The sequence below is a fragment of the Hippoglossus hippoglossus genome, chromosome 13, assembly GCF_009819705.1.
Source record: "Hippoglossus hippoglossus isolate fHipHip1 chromosome 13, fHipHip1.pri, whole genome shotgun sequence".
NCBI classification, from domain to species: domain Eukaryota; kingdom Metazoa; phylum Chordata; class Actinopteri; order Pleuronectiformes; family Pleuronectidae; genus Hippoglossus; species Hippoglossus hippoglossus.
In genome coordinates this window covers 17,239,446-17,262,853 of record NC_047163.1, presented here as the reverse complement: position 1 = coordinate 17,262,853, position 23,408 = coordinate 17,239,446, and the positions used below count along the sequence as shown (strand labels likewise).

Below are 23,408 nucleotides of genomic sequence, written 5' to 3'. Positions count from 1 at the left end.
TTGATTTAAAAGATTAGTCACATTTAGGGAACTGATATATATGAGTGTGAACAATTTGGTGCAGCTTGATTGCATTTAAGCGACATGTTGGACCTTGACGAAGGTGTGTGTTCTACTGAGTGCCGTTCTAGTGTTGCTCCTTTTTATCCAACTCTGTGATCTTGAACCATGCAGCTGCTGCTCTAAATACAGTTTTATAACAAACTTCAAGCACAACTTACAATCTGGAGGCACAATTTCACAATGTAAAAGTAACACTGAACAATGACTTCATCACACACATGCTCATGCTACATCCTATTAACAAGTTTTTAACCAGATAGCTGTGTAGACAGAGTGAACTGTGGGGTAATAGGCTATTGATGGCGGTGGAGTGCAGCCTGGTAATTAGTTGTGGTCCCTCTGTGGCGGGTTTGGTAATGGGTCAGCAGCTCCTGGTAAATTACCCCAGTGGCTCCTCCATCCTCTGTGACCCACTCACACACACACACACTCTCAGACAGGAGACGGCTTGGTGGTTTTTATTGACAGTGGTTTATTGATTAAGGTGAAGCAGACATTGTGTACGTGCGAGACACATCTTTTGTAGTATCACGCACAATAGTGTGTGCGTGTGTGAGTGTGCAGCAGTGTTATTCTGCCTGTCTGCAGATTTGTGCCTGGCATTTGGAGAGATAATTAAAATTTAAAGGTGTGCCTCTCCCAGGTGGAGCCCATTGATTCAACAGAATAAAAGACATTTATATTCTTCAGCTCTCATGAGTCAGGAGACATTTATACTGAAATAACGTGTATCTTCTCTCTCCCTGATGGATTCCTGATATGTGAGATGTGCTCTGTTGAACGGGGGGTAATTACAGGGTGAGATGTAACGGTCATAAAGTCAGTCATGTTGTTTCAACATTTGGTATGGAGTCGTTTTTCAAGAATAGGGCTTGGTTCAACATAGAGCAGTTCTTCTTCAATTGTGCAAAATTCAGACAACACATATGATTAATCAAATTATATAAACAGTAGTTAAATATCAGAAACCTGGGGCTTTTGGCCTGGACAGATGTCTGATTGATAACCCAGCTGTGGTATTGACAAATGCTCGTGCTATTCCATACAAACATTCAACAAGGTTCTAAAATGTAATAAACTATGATGTTCTGATGTATAGATGCACTAATTATTTAACAAGAGTAAATAATTTCTTATACATGGTGCACTTTTTTTTTATGAAAATCAAAAACCATATTTGGAACATATTTCCAAATAGCAAATGTGATTTATTTTCTTAAATTCAAGAAATAAATAAAAAAATCTGGTGCATAGGCTTAAGGCATAAGTTAGAAAATATATAATATGTTGAACATTAATAAAGTATAAAAAGTAAAAACATGTAAAGGTCTAAAAAAATAAGAAGATAACCTAGAATGATACTCAGTGGAGCGCATATGCCCAACATAAGTCCCGTCAAATTCAATCAAGTTGCACCAAATTGCACACACTCGATATTAGTTACCTTAATGTTCCTCATTTTCCTTATCAAGATAAAGTCATTATTGCCTGAGAAACCAGTGAAAATGTTCTTGCAATGTTAAAGAAAGTGAATTTGTAATCCTGCTTACAAACAAACAAACTCATATGAAAACAACCTCCTTGGTAAGAAACAAACACCTGAAGCAGACTGTTTAAGACAGTTCTGACATTTTTAATATAATGATATGATATATAGGTCAAAGATGGATTAGATATATGATATTTGGATTTATGAACATATCTATAGCCACAAAGCAACAGTTGACGTAAACGGCAGCGCTTTGCGACATGTAACAAAAAACACTTGACGACAGTGTCATGGCGGCGTTCGGAGCCAGCTTCGAGAGCACAAGCAGCATCGAGGAAAGAAAGGAAGAGAAACGACAGGCCCGGCGAGAGGTGACAGAACAGGTACGCACTGTCGACTCGTGGAAACAACCACTCTATGTGTGAACCTGGGTTTGGTTTCTCTGGTGTTAGTGATGGCGGAAGTGAGGACCGGACCGAAGGATAGCCAACATGCTAAGTAGGCTAGCATGTAGCGGTAACGTGACGTACGGAGGATTTTAAGCGGCGTAACAGCATATTTTCACATTTCTGTTCTCAGCCGTGATGTTAATGACTTTCTGTGAATCTCAGAGCGTCTGTGTATCTTCTGACGTGTGTGTGTGGACAGAGATCCAGCAGGACAAACAGTGAGTGGTGCAGATAGGAGACCTGCAGCTGTTTATCCTGGCTCTGTGTCGTGGCCGCAGCTGTAAACTGTGTCCACCTCACAGATAAGCTTGTTGTAAACACGCGCCGTACGCACACGCTTTTCTAACTGTGCGTTATCCCTTCAGCTGTGCAGCTTTGTTTACACTGCTGCCGTACACACAGACCAAGCATCTCCTGGAGATTAAAGGCTGTATAGACATTATCTGCACGGATCACCTGTGCGTGAAGCGGCCAAAGCAAAGAGTGCAGCCGGGTCTGCTTTATTGTGTCCGGGTCTGAAGAGCAATCCGCTCATAATGATCTTAGTTGCACTGCCATTGCATCCAAAATATAAATGTGAAGCTCCACACAGCTCTCCACAAGCATAGGCTAGTCCCTGGAGTCAGGTCGGTTGTTGTATAAAGTTTGTTATGTCCTTTAATTTGAGTTTTTCTCTGATTTGTTTGTGTACATATTTCACTGTGCAGGCGAGATAATATTAGAGAGACCACATACTGCTTAACCACTGGTGGCAATACTATTTACCCCTGTGCAATCTCAGGGCTGCCATAATAATAAGCGCCACCTGACGTATAAAATGCACTTTAAAGGGCAATAACGGTATTTTTCAATCGGGGCCCTTTAAATGTTGCTACTAATTAAAATGTACCTACGCCAGCAGCTGAAACACGGCAGCAGTGGCTCGGATGTAATCTCATAGGGCAACTGCGACACTCCAGGATATTATTACCATTAAAAGGCTGAAACTGTTGTTTTGGGTCTTTGCTAAGAGTCTGGCAACGTTACGCATGTTTCGCTCAACGGAATGTGAGAAATGAGGAGAGGAATGAAGATGGAGATGAATGAAAGAGAGAGACAAAGTTGGAGAGTGGAGTTTGGAGTTCACTGAGAGAAACTATTATGGTTGAATCTATCTTCTGATTTTGACAATGTTGATGAAGCATTTAACTGTGAGGGTTTTCCCTACTTGTTTGAGCCGGAGTATATGGAGAAAGAGTTCCTACAAACTGAAGAGAAAGAGAGGCAATGCAGAGATGATGGTTGTGCATAGTTGTGAAGCTCTGGAAACTGGTGGTGTTCCTGTGGGGATGCCGTGACCTTATGCCCACAGAGGAAGAATGCCTATGCTGTAAAAAAATGTTTTCCTTAGACAATACCTCAGGCAAATGCTGTGTGATCACGTTGGAGGATTTCCCCCAATGATCAACCGGGCTGTGCTGCTGACATTCTTCTATGTGCCCAAATTTAACTGGAAAAGGGATTCAAAACAGGAATAACAATTTGAATCTTTCTAGAAGAACTTTTAGTGCACATTTCATTGACTGTCGCTGTTGCCCCACATGAAAATCCAAATGCTTGTGTCCCCTTACTTTCAACTGTTTTACTGATTTTCTTATTTCTGTCCCATCACCCAGGCCAAGCAGAAGTATGAGAGAGAAGAGAGGAAGAAAGAGCTGAAGAGGCTGAGAGGGGAGGACACTTGGATGCTGCCTGAGGTCAACCAGAGGCTGCAGGAGATAGAGCACGTAAGATGCAACAGTTTTTTTCACATTAATTTGTGCATACAATCAAAACAGACAGAGTATGTTGAGCAACCAATCACTTTATTACACCTGAAAACAGTGGTGACTGTATTACTGTTCACAAGCATTAAGTTACAGTTCCACACTTTTATAGTAACAGTATTTTATCATTTATCTACATATTCAGTGCCATTATGATTTACAGTATATTGAAGCAATTATCCAGAGGACAAAGAAGAAGACCTTCACGATAATGATGCTCAAACACTAAGATGTCTTCAATCATTGACACTTATACTTAACACATTCATAGTTAGTCTGCCATTATTGAGACATGAGGAAAACATGGAGATGAATCGGAATTGCTGGATGATTTATATCTCAGTGACAAACAGTAGCAATATAAATGAAAATGAAATTCATGGAACCTGAACCCCCTACAGGAGGGCAGTTCGAAGAGCAAGAAGAAGAAAGAGAAGAAATCTAAAAAGAAGAAGGAGAAGAAGGCCAAGAAGGAGAAGAAGACAGTAGGAGCAGGAGATGGCTCCAGTGACAGCTCAGAGGTACATTAATCATATTTCCCTCTGCAGGATTCCTTTAAAGAAGGTCTCAAATTGAAGCTAAATTAAGTTAAATTTGCTAAAAGAAAACCTTTTTCATTTTATAGAGATGGTGGTTTTTAAGATTTAGCTTTTGGTCTCGCCATTTGTTTATTTGATATGATAATCTATACTTTCTCTCTTCTTCATCATCTTTATCTCACATACACTTTCCCCTCCCTGTCTCTGTTAGGCCTCTGGGGATGATTGGGTTGAGGCTCAGCCTCAGATCCAATCTGCTAAAGCCTGGAAGGTTCCCGATGAGTCCAAACCTTCAGAGAGCGCCCTCAGCCCATCCCAGAATGTTCAGGTAGCATTTTCCCCACATACTGGATAATGATATGAACAATGTTTGGTGTCACCCCAAATGTATCTATCAATTTTCTTTCTCTATATTTACTTTTATTTTGAATTGGGGTTGGTTTTGTTATCCCGTCTTTGAACCCTGTTTAAGCCTCCTCACTGTCCGACTGTCCTACAGAGAGACGAATGGATGACCTTTGACTTCCTGGCGATGAAGACCACATCCACAGCAGAGAAGAGGGCTGAGAAAGAACGGCAGAAAGGGGAGGAGAAGGCCAAGGCTCAGGCCATTGAACAGGTCTGTTTGTTTTCCACTTTTTAATATCTGTCTGCTCTGGTTTTTGTTGTCATGTGTTACCTCTGATGCATATCGCGTCTTTATTTTGTGTCATTTTGTTTGTGTTGCAAACTATATGGAAACACTGTGATCTTTAGTCTGGTTACCAAGGTAACCGAGGGTGTTCTTGGACAACAGTCTACTGTGTGTGTGTGTGTGTGTAATTATTATTGTTTGCTGCATAGTGTTGTCTGGATGTTTATCATTTGCTTCCAAGTTAGGTTTTTGTAAATGTACAGAAATGATTCTAGTTTGTGTTTGTGGTTCCTTCAGGCTGGTTTACACAAACTGGAGCTAAATCCATACTGGAAGAATGGAGGAACTGGGCTGCCCCCAGGGGAGAAGGCTGGTACTGCACTAAAGAAAGGTGACGATCATTTGAGATCACAACTCCCTGTCAACACATTTTTCCAGCCATGTAAAATATTCCACAGACATTATTGGTCTCAACACCTCAGAATAGTTTCACACCGGATTGTATTTATAATGTTATTCTCATCAACATTCAAGCACAACCAAAAATATCTTTTAGAACAGGCAGAGATATGTGTCTTTTCACTGACAGTTCTCAATATACTTCTTGATCAAAGGGGGGAAAAAGTAAGGACTAAATGCATCATAAATAAACACATGAATAGTGAAAGTAAAACCAAACGTTAATATCAGATTTGGAGACGCCAACACCTATCAGTAAAACATATGTAACTCGAGAATAGTTATAAAGTAAAACCAAGGTTAAAAATCAGGTCAAGGGGCATAGACCCCTAACAGATACAACCTTTGTGATTTGCACAGTCCAATAGAGTCCAGGTGGCAGAGAGGTGCAGAGCAGCTGAAGGCTCTTGCATCCATAGTCACATAGAGAGACAGAGAATAAGCTGCGTTAAGCTGACAGGCACATGCAGGTATGTGTACATGTGTCCTTTATCTTTACATAGTAATTACAGTTCCCACAGCATGGCCTCTCTCTGTTGTAAGATTTACTTTAACAGCAAAGCAGAATATGATGACGCAAACCTCTCTCTCACATACACAGCATCAGAGCCAGATGGAAGTGTTGTTCACTTGTGTTGTAATTATGGTGTTGCAGGGGGTACACGCTGGTTTCTGTGTGAATATATATTTTTAACATAAGATGCTTTGTTTTGTTAAGAAAAAATAGTTGGTAAAACTTTGTGGTTAACAATCAGGTGAAATGCTCCAGGAGTTAAGCAGCTGATAAACAGTTGAAGTTGAAGTGGTACAAAAAAAAAGTTATATTTTATACATTGGATAACTTTTCCATATTGACAGGAGATCAAAATTACATCAAGAGTATTTTATTTTTTGTTTGATTTCCTCCAATTTAAAAACTTCATCATCACCCTCTTCACTCATAGTCCGTCACTTGTTGTTTATTTTCATTGGTCACTGCTTTTATTTATGAATTCTACCCTAAATAACATATATAACAAGCAGATGATTAAACAATCACCTCAAACACACTCACATACTTGGTGTTGGTTTTGTTCAATACATTCGTTGTGTTTAATCTCTCAGATATGTTGGATGATCTGTTGTTTTGTGATTCAATATTTCTCTCCTAGCTCCTTACATCAAGCAACATGGATCCACGTCCAACTTCAGAATTAACAATTTTTGCAACATCTAGTTATGGGATGTACATTAAAAACATTTATTTTTAATGTAGAGAAGATTTTTTGAATGTCTTCTTTAATTTCTGCATGTCCCTCTTGAGTACTCTGTAGTGAAGTGACATAATCAACATAACTTGATTTTGTACCGTTTTATCATCTTTTGAGTCGTTAGTCACAAGTTAATGACAATGTGGAAAATATGACTGACTCACTCTGGGGCTCAGAATTAGTTAAATGGAGCAAACATAGTATTAGTATGTGTTTCTGTTGAACTATTTTTCTCCCTCTGTTCCTTCAGGCTCAGTCGTCAATGATGGAGGTCTGGGCTGGCTGAGGAAGAGCTACCAGAGGATGAGGGAGCAGGCAGAGAGGGAGCAGCGCAGCGTCAACGATGTGGTGGCTGAGAGATATGGGGTGAGAACTGATGGCACACTGGCAGTGGCTCACACACTGGCAGACACAGTTTAGCAGGCACATATGGTTATGCAGATCAGGATGTTACATACTGTTGAGTTTTTTCTAAATGGAGATTTGGATGTGTTGATTTTAATTGATTACCATTTAATCTGACTTACAATGTCAAGGTACATGCATTCGATAGTAAAGGATTTACACACAAATTTCAGACAAAATAGTGTGAAGAATGTTTGTCTTAATTATGTAATAGATATGTATTAAAATATATTTGTGGTCAGACAATGCAAGTTCACACACACACACAACGTAACCTTAAAACATGTCTTCACCTTAAAATGTAATGATATATGTTATGGGGACTTGGTTTTTGTCCTCATAAGGAAGAAAAGTCCCCATATTGTGACTGTGTAAACAGACTTAGGTCTGCACAGCGTAATACTTGCAACACACACACACACACACACACCTTAATTTGTGTCTTCAGTTGACAACCTAGCAATAAATAATAAAATCAATAGTGATGTAAATATTTTGACGCTCTCCAAATCACTGCACTATAGCTTGCTCTATGCTAATCACTGATCCTAATAATAACCTGCAGAATTCATATTTATATTCCTGGATAAATGGGACGTGGCTTCTTCTGCAACAATGAAGTTAGAACACCGCCTGAGAGGAGTATGTGCTATCACAATTATTTAGTTATTAATCGATTTTGTGTTGGATCATGAATCCGGATCTTTCTGGTCACTTTAACCCTGATGTTCTGGCTTTGCACGTCACGTCTCGTGTTGTGTAGCAGATGAACTGCATGCGTGCAAAATGTTGGACTTTAAAAAAATCTGTTTAAAAATGTGTCTCATAAACTCTGAAACGAAACAAACAAACACAAAGTAAACTTTAGTACTGTTGAGGCCCTAATAACTTCTGATAAGTGATTGAGTTTATCGTTGCGGCAGGGGAAACACAGGAGAAACACTGCAGTCACAGATGTGTGCACCTCATGTCTTCTAGTAAAGAAAATACATAATTTTTACTGCCACTGTATTTCATCATTAACAGTATAATCTTTTTATATCTGTGTGAGATTTTCAGTATTTGTGTCAAACTTTGTGTCAAACGTTTTATATAGATCTGAGCTGCAAAACCTGGGAAAGTATTTTGATATGTGTTGTGTTTCTCTTTTTGCCAGTCAATGGAAGATTTTCAGCAGAGACTTACCGAAGCTGAGGAAGCTGCTTATGAAAAGAAGAGAGGAGGAGGAAGAGAAGGCCCATCAAGAGACGGGTGGAGGAAAGGAGAGAATGACCCCCGTGAGAGATGGAGGAGAAAAGAGGGAGATGCAGAAGATGAAGGCCGGTGGAGAAAAAACGAAAGACAAAGGGACTCATCACCTCGAGAGCGATACCGAGCGAGAGGAGAGGAGGGGGAGAGGGGAGGAATTCGAGGGGGAGGGGAGGAGCGAGGTCGAGATGGAGATGGAGACAGGTATAGAGAGAAGGACAGAATCAGGGATAGAGACAGAGAGAGGGAGAGAGATGGAAGAAGAGACAGAGAGAGGGATGTAGATAGGGAAAGAAATAGAGAAAAAGATCAACCCAGTGCTTCATCATCATCATCTTCGTCTTGGAGTCAAAGCTCCCTCTCTGGTTCACTTAAAGGTCGGTTCCACAAACCCTCAGAAGACGATGACAATGTTGAAGGTGGGTTGACATCAAGGCCTTTTCTGATTTAGCAGAGGCAAACACGACACCTGTAGTCAAACACATTAAGCGTCTTGGAAGCTTTAACATGCTTTGTGATGTCTTTGCTGTCCAGTCCCAGAGCGTCGTCGTCCGACTCGGCCTTCCACAGGCTTCCTGAAACCCAGCTCCGATGATGAAGACTCTGGTCCACTTCCACCCTGGAAGAAGAACAGCAAACTGGCCCCAGAATCTGACCGCTCGGAAAAACCACAGCAGGAGAAAGAGAGGATTGTTGAGAAAGCTGTAACTGCTCCTCAGGCTGGTCCATGTGGTGACAAAGCTGCTGTGACGCCATCAAGGTTTTAAACTTTTTATTTTGCTACCTTCAAAATAGCTTCTGTGACATTTAACACAGAGTAATGGACTGAGTGTTCCAGATGTATCTGTGTTTTGGTGGACATTACAAATTATTCTCTTCATGGTATCAGTTGTAGCTTTTTTTTAAACGCTCAAACAAACTCTTCAAACCATCCGTCAGCTGCCTTTAAACTATTCAAACCATTTTAAAAAGGCTACAATCACACCACAGCGTTTTCTAGGAAAAAAACGTTTTTCTCCTTTTACATAGCCCAGTATATTTTAAGAAGTTTAGTTGAATTCTCTAACACTGGGAGATTCTGCAGTTTGTCATATACAAAGCTAATGGAAAGGCAGTACATTTTTCATAAATAATTAATGTTAATACGTTTAGTTTTGTATTCTCTGGGGTTGTAACAACTATTTGATTTAATTGGGTACAATCGATTATAAAAATGGTTGGCACCCTTCTTTCTTCTTCTTTCTATGTTTTCCTTCTTTCCTCGTCTTTCTTCTTCTTTCTAGTTCGATCTTATTGATCTTTCTCTACTCCTCCTTTTCCCTCTCCGTCTTCTTCTCGCCTTCCTTCTTTGGAACTGACTCAAACGATTGCATCAGAAACGTGGCCGTCCAACATATAGCAGTGTCGCGGGCCAGATGTCAGAGGATCGCTGCTTCCTCAAGCCTCCTTAGTGCCGTGCTGTGCCTCATTAGGCTAAGTTGTTTGGGTAAACTAGCACGTGGAACCCCTGCAGCATGAAGTGAGTCTTGCAGTGGGGTAGCAGGATGAAATGAGGCTATGAGGAGTGTAATAGACTAGAACGCTGCAGTTGAGATTCTCACAGACAAAGCTATAATGATCTCTAGGGGGCACAAAGACTCAAATGAATCAAAACAGATAAACACTGTGAGAGCTCGGAAACAAACAACTACAAGGTTAGACAAAAAAAATAACCTTCCCAAATAAGTTTCCCGGTAGTGGATTTAGGGTTATTGCCAGGGAGGATAATGAAGTCACTAAATCCTGTTGTTCAGAGGCTGAGTCGTGGGAGAAAGAGCTGAAGAAGTTCTGAGCTAGAGGACTCGTGGTAATGGTATTGCTAGGAACTGTTTGGTCTTTTAAAAATCTTAAAATTTCCTCTACTACCTTTTTTGGTGTTCTGCCCTTCACACTGTTTCTCTTTGTCCCAGGATTGAGAGTGAAAGTGAGGAAGAAGAGGAGGCGATTCCTCTGCTGTCAGAGGAAGAACTGAACAGACTGGCAAGCGAGTTGGTGAAGGCAGAGATTAGGGGCAAAACGGTGAGTAACTTATCATTATATAACTGCTTAAAATCTCAGGAGGAAAAAAAGTGTAGCTGTATACATAGAAGACACAGATGAAGATGTGAACTTGGAAAGAACATGTGATTCAAGAGCCTTTGCTGATTAAGGCAACACTGTAAGCAAAAACATGTGATCTTCACAGTGGAATTTATGCTACATGTCCCCTACCCAGGTGCCACCCTTTACCTGAGCACTTCAGAGATTTGTCAAAGTCCTGACCCCATTGTGCAGGCATTCTCCAGAGTTCATGGGTGGTTCGGAAAGTCATTATGATCTCCTTTCCTAACCACTCTTCCTTCACCCTGACAAGGTCAAGAAAAGATATGAAGGATAGTCTTTAAGGAGTTAGGAAAGGAGAATTGCAATGTAGAGAAAATGTTCCTTTCATAAACATGCCAAAGGAGATAACTCCAGAAGCATTGAAGCACATTTAGAAAATTCGGAAAGCTATTATTGAGGCCCCAAAAATACTTACGGTTCATTTCACTCAGTAAGGAAGGTTCATGAGCAAATTGATTATTCGAATGCACCCCCCTCTCACTGAAATGTAACTAAGGACAGTAGTATGTAACTCGGAGTAAAATATAACCAAACCTTCTTAGTATCTTCTATTTTGCCAATATGGTGTTTTCATATTTAATTTACAGATCACTTCTTTTTTTACTTTTAGAGTGTTTTTAAAGGTTGGTTGTAAACAAGCTGCAAAGATACTAAAGTTATCACAGATGAAATTTACAGTTTATTCATTACATAATATTTGATATACCCTATTTCTCTCTTTCCAAAGAAGTATTTGATTGAAAAGAACTAAAGTAAAGAAAACCCCTTCAAGCCCCAGTTTTAATTGAGCTTTTACTCACTGATATTTATAGACGATAAAATAAATGTGTTTGGTGGACTGGCATAAAACGATCTTTAGCTTTACAGTTGATTTTATTTCTCAACACCTTTCCTCCCAGTCTTTGCATAGGTTTAACAGCACGTCATGGGATCCATTAATTTATAGTGTTTATTGATCGGTGCACTTAACGCACCCACTGCCTTCACTTGTCAATGCTAAGAGTGCTATTGGGATCTCTTATAGAGGGTGTCAAAGGGCTGACTGTCAAACACACACACTTTCACACACACTTAGATACACACACTCACACCTATAAGTGTTTTCAACCTGACAGCCAGCATCTCCCTACACGACAAAGCAATCAGACCAATATTCCCGTGTGTGTGTGTGTGTGTGTGTGTGTGTGTGTGTGTGTGTGTGTGTGTGTGTGTGTGTGTGTGTGTGTGTGTGTGTGTGTGTTCTTTCTCTTATCTACCGAATAACAAAGAATATTCTACATTTTAAATACTCTGCAATAAAAATACAGCTTATAAAAATCTACATATTGCAATTTCTGTTTACATATCTGTCAATATTTATACCCATATGATATGAATATGATAATCTAATATTGGTCATTAATATGCTATTATCTGATTTTAATGGCTTTGAAAGATTTTTTGTTTGTCAAATATGTAATTGTGTGTATCTGTGTGTGTTGCAGACCCTGGTTGAGAAGCTGAAATCACAACTGGAGGCAGCACGGAAAGTCAAAGACGACCACGCCGCCCGAAAGAAGCTACTGGACACGGCTACATCAAACCAGGTGTGTAGATGGTATACAGTAAGTCGTTGTCTAACTAATGTACAAGTGATCAGGAGGAAAGAAAAAAAATATGCTTTAAAACATTTCAAGGTATAGCCTCAAAAACGATGACAAGGTTTAAAATCCCTCCTGAACAGCGTTTCATTAAACTAAAGATTAACTTCAGTGAAGGCAGGATTTGTTGCAGGCTGTTGAATTAGACTACATTAGTTTTATGTTCGGTAAAGCAAGTTTTCCTTTAGACTCACAGTTTAACTCTTAAAAGAAAACAATCCTTTGTCAGGTCAAGAAAGATGGAAGAACTTTTTTAATTGGAAACTGTTTTTCCTCTCTCCATTTCCCCTCGTGTGTTTTTCTTATCTAAATACGTTTTTGCCCATGTGCATATCTACACAGTGTTGTTTCCCCTTTATTTATTATACACACACACACACGGAAACACACTTCATACACATTACTGCTGATTTTCACAGGTTCAATCACATTAATTCCCAAATACACACGCAACTAAATTGGGTATATGCATAAACTGCATGCATACTCATGATAAGACATACAGACACCAACAGAACACACACACACTGAATCTTCTTGTGCCATTTATCGGCTGGCTGCTTCTTTGTTCTCTTCCATCGTCTAAACAAAAAAAATCCAACCACTCAAGCCTAAATAAAACCACGTCATACCCTTCAAACAACCCTTTGAACCTGTGAGAACAAGCACATTTTTTCCACAAAACTATGAAAATACATTTATACACACACACAGTTGGTTACTGCAACATTCACCTCACACCATATAGGAAGCAGGAAAAGCCTCTCACACATGCTCGTCATCAGATGAAGAGGAATTTAAATCTGACTGCTGTTAAAAGGAACTAGTTTGTTTGAAGTCTCCACCATGCTCAGCTCTCGTCCGGCTCTCTGTGCGAAAATGGCTCCTTGTCTGCATTTTAGCAGACCCCAACATGTCTCTCCTACCAGAGGTCGTTCAGAGAGTGCGTGTGTGTCTGTGTGTGTGTTTGAAAAAGAGAGCAAGCAGGAGTAAGAGAGAGTATATATACCATCCTATCTGTGTTTGTAGTATAAGCCAGGAACAGAGAGCAATGGCTGTGCCCTGACATCTCAGCAATACTTTATCTCCACTTACTGGCTTTTCTTCTGGCTACATACACACACAGACACACACACTCAAACATATATTCCCAGATAAACGGCAGTGTACTTCCGACATCTTCATAAACATACGGGAAGCAGGCTGTGATTATTTATATAACCTTATATCATCATTTGTACGTTTGGCCAAATGCATCCCCAGTAAGGCTGTCCTGTCAAATTTGAATACTAGCATGAGATCCTCCAAAAGCTTTCAGAGAAAATGTCATAATTCTTAGGTTTTAGTGCACTTATCAGCTGAGAGGTACTTCAGCCCTCTTAAAGACGGAGTGCTGTTGATTTGCACTCGTTCGAGATCCTTCCAGTTTGTCTCGTTATGGACGACTTTTGGCTAATCCTCACTGTTCAGTGTTTCGTCTCCTGATGCATGTCTAGCTCACATTGTGTGGAGCCTCAGGTGACCCAACTGAGGCGACTGGAGCAAAGAAATATTCTTCTCTATCATTTTTTTCTTACAGTCCATCTCACTTTTCTGTTTTGACTGTTTTTCTTCCTCTGCTTTTTCAACCTTCATCTTGTGTCTTGTCCGTCTCTATTTGTCAGTAAGTCCAGTCTTTTTTTAGGCCGTCTAATCAGTCAGTGGCTGTGGTTAGGTTGTTTTTCCTCTAATAAATGTATTAAGTATTAAGAGTGCTTCATAAAATGATGAGATACTGTGTTCTTCTCACATTGGTGGCTCAGATTTCAGCTCCTCATAACAAGGCCAGAAAGAAAAAAATCAGACCTTTGTGCTTCATTTTCAATGAGTGAACTGAGTCAGCAGTTTTATCAGAACATTATACTGCTGGAACAAAAAGCTTCTCTTCTCTTTTTGTCCACCTAACTAGGTAATGTTCAATTATGCAAAGAATAACGCACCACTCTGTAATTCATAAATACTCCCAACAACTTTAATATAATCCAAGTAGATAATCATACTTGGGAAGTATAAATATATTTTTTTAAAATCTAACTGTGTTTTAATATAATATTTCATGTTAACAAATTAATCCCGATAATACCCAGCGTTTTCAACACTAATGACATTTCTTTTGGATGTTAATTGATGTGTCAATGTGAGGTATTTCCATTCTTACTGTTAATCAGTGGAATATAAATCAAAACGCAAATACATCCTCCGTCCTTGAGGCCTTGGTTTTCAGGCAAAATCCAGAACATTACCAGATGGCTATTGTTGAGTTCACAGTCAGCGAGTCAGTCCACCCAGCGACTGACAAGATAGTTCAATACATAGTGAATTACAAGACTAATTAAAACACTCAGTTTTATGTGTTTTGGACTTAATAAGGTTTGGGCCTCAGGGCCCTTCGTGATGGAATTAAAACCTGTGCTTAGTGGTGAAGTCATCCAAGCTGTTACAGGCCAGGTCGGCAAATGCTGCATTTCTGATTTGACATTTGTTGGAGACATTGGATGATATCAGGCATACATTTTGTGTGTATGTCTGGTGTAAAAACACACTAGAAACAAGTCTTTCAGCCTTCTGGTCTTGACCCGACTGTGTTTTCTTTCTCCAGGTCCCAGGTCGCTCCACTGAAGACCAGGAGATCCTGCTGTTTAGAACGGATCAGTCGGGTCGGGCCTGGCCAGTCAACGCTCCCTCTGGACCTCAGGAGCCCCATGGAGGACGACGGAAAAAGAAAACGGTAAAGAGAGCGGGATGGGGTGTGGTAGGAGAGTAGGGGGGAAATCCTAGTTTTCAATCAGAGTGTAACAAGAGCAGGGACTTCAACTGACTCTGAGTTGAAACGTTTGTAGTAGTCATCCCCGGACCCCCTCCATAATAAATGTCTCCTTAACTGTTTGTCTCTCCTTCTGTTTCCTCTGGATCAGTCTGGATCAGTCTGTTCACTTGTCTGTCCCTCCTTCCATTTTTTCACATTCCTCTCTCTGTACCTCTCTCCTCAGATCGAAACCCATGCTGATGGGGAGCGTGTGCGCTACTTCCAGGATGATGACAATGTTGCTCTGAAGGAGATGGTGAGGAGGGAGAAGATGAGCTCAGCACAGGATCAGAACGCCCTCTACTCCCGCATGGCTGCTAAGGTAAGAAGACTATGGTTGTACCAGTTGGCAGCGCTGCGCACTGACTGGATACTGATAATTTCCAGAATGAAAAGTGTGATCTATAATAAAGTGACTGACCATAAAAAATAACAACTTGTGGTATTAGGGCACAGATCAGTTAGTCTGAGTGCAGGACAGAACTGTTCGTACCCGCGTACAAACTCAAGTATGTCAGAGGAAGTTGGCTTGCATTCTGGCTTCTGTCAAGTTGTTGCAGTAGCTCTTACTAAACATGGAAAGTGTGTCCAGCTTGTGCTTGGATTTACTCTGCACTCAGATATTTTGTTGCTTGGACAGATTTTCTGCGCTCTTCATCTCTTATCTTAAGAATCAGAGCTGGATAAAGGATAAGATAAAGATTTTCTTATCTTATGTTAATGAGAATAACCAAATGATGACAGGCGCTTCTCAGCAGTTTGAGCCAAAAGATCCAGAATTAAATTTAAATAATCGCTATGTTCCCCTTAAAATGTTTCTAATAATTACTGCTGTAGTTTGCAATGGGTCCTGATTGTTGTAAAGTTGAAAATGTATTAGAAGCAACAGACATCACAGACAGCAGATTGCAGCTGTAACTGAATATGTGTTGAAGACAATATGAGGAATGACACCCAACGGAGGTTGAAAAAAAAGATTATGTCAGTGAGATAAAAACAAATCACTCATTACACTTGCACACATGCATGCTGCACCAAGAAAGAGTGACACTAAAAATACATCTTTAGTTACCATGGCAGGGCTTCTATAAATACTACCTCTAATCATCAAATTAAAAATATAGAGCAGATGATCATCACTGAACAGGCTCATACATGGACACTGCACGAGCCTTTGCACACAAACCTGCTCTTAAATGAATCACCAGGCTGCTGTTAAAAGTGTTTTAAAGGTTCAGTGTGTAGAATTTAGTGACATCTAGTGGTGAAGTTGCATGTTGCAGCTGAATACCCCTCACTTCAGCCTCCCCTTCCAAACATGAAAGAGAACCTTCACTTGTCATAAAAACTCAAAAGATGTTTAGTTTGTCCAGGCTGTACTACTGTAAAAAACATGGCGGTGGTAATTAAATATAAAGCTCCCATTTTAGGGTAAAGAAAACAACAATTCTTACAATTTAGATGAAACACTAGTTAAACATCAATAGGATTATTTTATATTCAATTTCTGCAAACAGATCCCTTTCACCTAAATCTTACATACTGGACCTTTTTAAGAGCTTCTGGGGAATTAAACTCAAGACCAAAACAAATACAATCCTCCCTTCAATGGTCCTTCAGAAGCTAAGTTAAAAAAAAAACTGAAGGTATCTTAACCGTTGTCATTTAGTAAAGGATTACATCATGTTTAGCAACTGGAAGTTTTATCCACTGGTCAGTGACAGATCTGCAATTGTCTGGAGATTTCATGCTGTGCATTTTTCATTAATACATGAGTAGTATGCCAGCAATGCAGTATGTAAATCCCTTCCAGCTCTCTGCTACAGCAGAATTCACAATCTATTATTTAAATGGGATCAGGAATGTGTCCATTGATCATTAGCTGACACTTATGTCAAGAAAAGACCATGAGCAGTGAATATGAAGACCGACGGCATGTTTATTGATTTATTGCCATATTACAGCTAATTAGTGTGTCATGTGACTTAATGTGTGTGTGCAAGAAAATAAAACTGTCTGCCCCTGGACACCTATGTGCTGCAGCACACACATGTACACACACACACACACACACACACACACGTACACACACTCCCTCCCACACTGCCACTAAACTAATCCAATTTTCACTCTCACTCTCTCCTACACGGCGAGTCATGCACACACACCACTTCAGCCAGGCCTGCCTCTTGCTCTCTCTCTCTCACACGCGCACAGATTCCAACCTGTTACCCGGTCGCCATGGTGACAATGCTTAGGCGTAGATACACTAGATACGATACGCAGTGTCCTGCCACACACCGTTAACACACCGAGACCAACCTACATGTAGAGGGCAGTTCAGGCACATTGCGTGCACACACACACACAGAATAATCCGTGGAAACAGCACAGATGGTAATATTGCATCAGCACCTACATAAACCACTTAGCAGCCACTTTCAAAGCACAGTTGGCATCTCTACAGAATTTTTCTAATGATCACTTTCCCACTTTTTAAGAAGTGCCAGCGTAGAACTGTTTAAATTTCGTCTCCCTATCATCAAGCATGTCTCTAATTTACCTTAATATATTATACAAAGAGTGTGATTATTTGTACTGTAGCATGTTCTTCCCACACTTTTGATTGGATAGAGAAAACGCACCAGGTTTGGTCAATAATCATCACATGCCTGTCAACTACTGTTCTCTCTCTCTCTCTCTCTCTCTCTCTCTCTCTCTCTCTCTCTCTCTCTCTCTCTCTCTCTCTCTCTCTCTCTCTCTTCCTCCCTACATCTCCATCTCTTCATCCACTTCTCCCTTCTGTCTCGTCTGTCGCGCCCATCGCCTCCATTGCCACCACTTGTGCTCCACTCGACTCCCCAGATGATGGGGAAGACAGACGGCGACAACTACACGCTGGATGACATGTTTGTGTCGAGTGCAGCGCAGCGGGAGGGCGAGGGGATGGAGGAGGAGAGGATGAGGAGCAGAGCCATCGGGGAGAGTAGGAGGATGGCTGCCTCTTTGGAGACATGTCACCACTGCTTCAGCAGCCAAGAGCTCAAGAAGCACCTCATAGTGGCAATAGGCAGCAAGGTAAGGCATTGTGAATGTGGGGCTCCTTTTTAGACGGGATGAGTGAGGTTTATTCATTATTTCCCAAAGCTTTTGTCTTTCAGTGTATCGTTAAGTCAGATCTACGGTGGCAGAGACATCTCACACAAGTGCAGAAAGACACAGAAAACATGAATGCAAAATCCTCAACACAACTGCAACATCCACAATACAACTGCATAAGCTACAAGACTAATGCAAAAGTGACAACACAACTACAAAAGCTACAACTTGACTACAAAAACCACGACACAAATGCAGAAATGACAACACAACGACAAAATACACAACAGAAACGAAGGACAATGGATGTTGATAATGAAACACGCAGAGTTAATTACTGCAGTCGAGTGAGCTGTCGTTCGCTTAAAGGTTCGGTGTGTAGAATTTAGTGACATCTAGTGGTGAAGTTGCATGTTGCAGCTGAATACCCCTCACCTCACCCCTTCCAAACATGAAGGAGAACCTGTGGTAACCTTCAGTTGTCATTAAAAACTCAAAAGGTGTTTAGTTTGTCCAGTCTGGACTACTGTAAAAAAAACATGGCGGCCTCCGTAGAGAGGACCCACTCCCTGTAAATGTAAAGTATTTAAATATACAGGCCCATTCTAGGGTAAAGAAAACAGCACTACTTACAATTCAGATGAAACATACTAATGAAAACATCACGAGCATTATTTTATATGAAATTTCTGCCAATGGATCCCTTTCACCTAAATCTTACACACTGAACATTTAAAATGTGTGTGTCTCTTTGTGGTGTGACTGTTGTAGTTTAGTTCTGGCTTTTGCTTTTATGTTTTCCCTTAATGTGCTTGTGCAAGATGTGTTAGACACAGTATAGATGAGCAGTCCAATTCAAATTACATTACGTCCACAATTATAAGATAAAGATGTGATGTTTGACAAATAGTTGTCAATGTTAGTTGAATTATTATTGCAGGTGTTAATTTTAGGTGCCTAAAAAATATGGGTTTTTTTATACTTTTCTATATGAACAGTACGGGTTTGTGACTTGTTTGCAGGCGTACCTGAGCCTTCCTGCGGGAGTGTCGATGACGGAGGGCCACTGTCTCATCTGTCCACTCCAGCATCACTGCTCTGCCACTGGATTGGACGAGGATGTCTGGTCAGAAATGCAGGTCAGCCAATCAGTGTTCCCTTCTAGTTTGGCAAAATAACAACTTCTATGACTGTTGTTTTACAGCAGTGGTTCATAAAAGAAAGTCTGATTTCAATCTTTCAAAATTTAACACGAGTTTCCTGCTGCTTTGCTGTCCCCAGCTGTTCCGGCGTACTTTGGTGCGTATGTTTGAATCCCAGGAGATGGACTGTGTGTTCATGGAAACACACATGAACCCACGCAGAAGACAACACATGGTCCTCGAGTGCATCCCACTGCCCCGAGAGTTGGGTGATATGGCACCCATATATTTTAAGGTCTGTTGTCTCATTGTTATGATGAAGCACATTTATGGGATGAAGGCATAGGTTTGAGTCTAAGGCAGGAAAATCAAATGGTTTTAGAATTATGAATGTTTTCTGTGTGTCTCCAGAAAGCCATAATGGAGTGTGATGAGGAATGGGCCATGAACAAGAAGGTTGTCGACCTCTCTTCAAAAGACATCCGCCAAGCTGTATGTTCCCTTTTTTCACTTTCTTTTTACCAATCTGTCGTTGATAATTTTTCTTTGGTTATTCTTTTGTCATTTCTTGTCTTTCCTCACTTTACTCCGCTCTTGTATTTTCTCGTTCTTTTTAAAGTTTTAAAGTTTTTTTTGTGTGTGTGTTGCCAGGTTCCTCGAGGTCTGCCCTACTTTGCCGTAGACTTTGGACTCCAGGGAGGGTTCGCTCATGTCATAGAAAATGAACAGAAGTTCCCTCATTACTTTGGCAAGGTCAGTTTGTGAATTAAGGCTGTTACTTCTCTTACAGTTTCATATTGTTTTTTGTATTTCTTAGCAAGAAGAAGTCACTATCATTTTGTTCCAGTAACTTCATAAAACCTGCACATGTGTGACAGTGGGTCGCAGTTCCAAATCGATCCTCCAAAGATCGAGCAGGATTTCCACCTCACTTTACATTAAATCAGTCACTTCATGACAACAGAGATTTAAGAACATGTTTGTTGATAACTCACCATACAATTTTAATAAATTGTTAGTCAGGCTTACAGTAAAGCAACTACTGTCATGTCAAAGTTGCTTCACATGAACTTTGTTAGGATTTTGATATTTGATTGGTTTTCTACTATAACTTATCAATTCAAGCAAATTCTCACGGCAATGTTTCAAAAACCATCAATCTCCTCCCCTCTCAGGAAGTGGTCGGAGGCATGATGGACCTGGAGCCGCGACGTTGGAGGAAGTTGATCAGAGAGAACTTTGACGATCAGAGGAAAAAAGTGTTGCAGTTTGCACAGTGGTGGAAATCGTTCGACTGCACCAAGACTGAGAGCTAACTGAACACAGACAGAAAAGTATACATGTTGGATTTTACTTGGGAAGACGACAAACTCGCAGTCATACAAACTGTGCAGGCGTCAGTACAATTTTAAATGTATTATTGTGGGAACCTTTTTCTTAAATAAAAAACAATCAATTAAGACTCTTTTTCATAGTTTGCATCAGAACGTTTTCAGAAATCTACTAAACACAAGTAGACATTGCATGCTGATTTACAAGTAATTCTTTAAGGCACCAACAACAGTATTGATATTCTACCACAAATGGAACGGGTCACAGCGGATTGAGTGTGGATGAGCTGTAAATCACAAAACATGTTTATCTACATTTCCCTGCCAAATAAGCTTCATGGAAACCTACTGTAAGCAGCTCTATCTCCGTCTGCCTCTGCATACATCCCAAAAACAGCTTTTGTTACTAAAATTAAAAAATGGGCAAAAATGAAATGTGTGAAGAATGAAAAGTGACTATCTATGCTCCTATCTGCACCATTCCTGTAAAACTGGTTCTCAAACTGGGGGGTGGGTGTAGACTGACACCATGCTGCATTTATATGATTCACACAGGAAAATAAACAAAATACGTTGGAAGATACAACTCAGTTTGAATAATTTTTTATTAATTACTTTCCCTCAATCATTGTTAATGATTGATATAAAGCAATTTGCAGGGTCAGGGGGAGTCTGAATCACCACTGCTGTAAAACTACACTGTGCAAGAGGATCATTTTGGGTGCAAGACAGTGTTGTGTGTCTTTTTGTAGTTCACTTTTCCAACATAGAAAACAACAAAAACACACTTTGATACGTTAGTGGCAGTCTATTCTTGCAGCCAAGTCGTGAATTGTGGAGTCGAGCGCCTCCACCCTCTATTTTCCACGCCTCTCTCTTCTCCACTGCTGCTCTCCAGTCCAGGGATTTAATTTCTTACTCTGTGGCCTCCTGATCTGCTGCAGCTGTCACTTCATTTTAAGAGGTTTCAGTGTCATCACAGTCAACCCGGGCCAGTGTGTACACACGCACACGCCGCAGCATCGCAGCCCTCACCCCCGGCCCGGCCTGCTGCGCATACACTTCCTCTCATGAGCAATCAGCCACCTTTCCCCGGTGTGAGACCTCATCTGTGTTTTTTCAGTCGTGCTATTGGCTCTTTGATTAGCTCATCACTTCAGAGGCTCACCTTATTTCCAGGCTTCATCTCAGACACCATGTGGTGCATGGGTGCTGCTGGTTAGTGCTGAATCTGTGTGAATCACAGAAGAGGTAGATTTCACGTTGGTGTGTGTTGCACTGTTATGTGTATGTGGTCACAGAGAGAAAAGGGAAATGCCTCAGGATAACAAACCTAAAAGACATTCAATCAAATGATGAACGCAGGTATTTGTGTTATCGCAGTTAGATCATTGTTCTGTGATCTGGTCCAACACATCAGACAGTGATTTGAAAAAGCTAGTAAATAATTGTTTGGCTTTGTAGTAATCTTTGTACTATGTAGTAATATAATTTTTATCAGACACATTATTTTACTCATTTAGTTATCAAGCAGTGGTGGCCTGGAAAGTTCTTTGACATTAGAAAATAACACATGTTTTTTTTTTTTTTTAAACTTAAGGCTTTAGCCCTTTAGCTCTACACGACTTTCTTGTTTATAGATTTACTTGTTAGTGTTGAAGATGCAATGTGGATGTAGAGAGCCATTAGCCCATTTTATCATTTGTAGCAGTATGGTTTAAATTAAGGGGAGATTTATTTATGATCTTTAGAAGCTGCTCCCTGGGACCGTGCACCGTGTAATTTATATTGTGCAAGTGACAGAGAGGCCCAGGTTCATGGTTAATAGCAGCAGAGTGGCGTGGAGTAATATATGGTTATGGCCAATTAGATTGGCTGGGGACAGATTTATGATGGGGGCGGCCATTTCTTGTTCCTCTGTCTCTACCTCACACACACACACACACTTACACACACACCTACATACATGTATTTTTCTAGAGGGATTTCGCTACCTCTCACACGGTGCTGTTTCCTCCTCTGTAGCTTGGTTTCATTCATTCATTGATTCGTCCTCTCTGCCTCAGGGTCCCTTATTTCTTCTCTTTTCTAATTCCCTCACATTCTCTCTCACACTCCTCATTGGGCATCATTCGCAGGCAGGAGACAGAAAGATGAGGCGATAATGCAGAGTCGTCATGAGTCACAAAATCCAAGCTGACGGCCTCCTAAAAAACTTTACACACACACAGAGGAGAAATAAAAGATTTATAGCCTCTAATGACAGTGCACAGCAATAAAAAGCTTAAAGTGTGTGTGTGCGTGCGTGTGTGCGTGCATGCGTGCGTGCGTGCGTGCGTGCGTGCGTGTGAGCGTCAGGCACGTCCATGAATGTATAATGGTGTTTCATGTTTGAGAGCATCCTCTACATATCTCTGAGGGGAAGGCACCTGGTTATGACTGGTTACCGTGTGACGGAGCTGAACCTCTTCTTATCTCGTTGCATTCCACAGCTACACGTGTGTTTGGGGTTTCGATGCCCTAAACTCCTCTCGGTGTGGCTGGAGGGTTTTGTCTATATATGGTGTTTTGTCCCATTTGCCTGCTTTTACGTGAAATATCTCTTGTGAGTTCCAGGGTTTTAGAGTTCACCTAAATATGCAGGGTTATACCTGAAGTTACACCATAAATCTGTTTGAAAAACACGCTGGTTATTTCCTCCCTCTCCTCTCACGTACTTTTTTATGGGCCAATTTACTGCAGTACTGTAAAATGTATTGCCTGATATTTAAGGATACCATCAAGAATAAGAGACAATTCCTCAACGCTTGCTTATATTTACATTTATATTAAGACAATGCATAGACTGTATATGAAGATGGACGACAC

At 40.6% G+C, this 23,408-nt stretch overlaps 1 protein-coding gene across 2 annotated transcripts; it reads left to right on the top strand.

Moving 5' to 3' along the window:
• Nucleotides 1-1,787: 1,787 nt before the first annotated feature.
• On the top strand, nucleotides 1,788-20,661 carry cwf19l2 (CWF19 like cell cycle control factor 2). Of its 2 annotated transcripts, none has more exons than XM_034605263.1 (19): nucleotides 1,788-1,935; nucleotides 3,657-3,767; nucleotides 4,208-4,327; nucleotides 4,557-4,673; nucleotides 4,845-4,964; nucleotides 5,277-5,370; nucleotides 6,939-7,054; nucleotides 8,250-8,760; nucleotides 8,876-9,101; nucleotides 10,291-10,399; nucleotides 11,968-12,069; nucleotides 14,762-14,890; nucleotides 15,153-15,290; nucleotides 17,834-18,046; nucleotides 19,090-19,206; nucleotides 19,349-19,504; nucleotides 19,621-19,701; nucleotides 19,861-19,962; nucleotides 20,385-20,661. In XM_034605263.1, the coding sequence occupies exons 1-19, from the start codon at nucleotides 1,843-1,845 to the stop codon at nucleotides 20,523-20,525; spliced, it is 2,796 nt and encodes a 931-aa protein (XP_034461154.1). In that variant the 5' UTR covers nucleotides 1,788-1,842; the 3' UTR covers nucleotides 20,526-20,661. The 2 variants fall into 2 exon arrangements, with proteins under 2 accessions (XP_034461154.1, XP_034461155.1); XM_034605264.1 differs by having other exon boundaries at nucleotides 1,797-1,935; nucleotides 8,882-9,101.
• Nucleotides 20,662-23,408: the final 2,747 nt, after the last annotated feature.

Excerpts from the sequence above, each read along its gene's own strand:
- cwf19l2 (XM_034605263.1), top strand. The coding sequence starts at position 1,843 with ATGGCGGCGTTCGGAGCCAGCTTCGAGAGCACAAGCAGCATCGAGGAA. Across the intron at positions 4,328-4,556 it reads GCTCCAGTGACAGCTCAGAG|GCCTCTGGGGATGATTGGGT; the intron begins GTACATTAATCA and ends TGTCTCTGTTAG. Across the intron at positions 5,371-6,938 it reads TGGTACTGCACTAAAGAAAG|GCTCAGTCGTCAATGATGGA; the intron begins GTGACGATCATT and ends CTGTTCCTTCAG.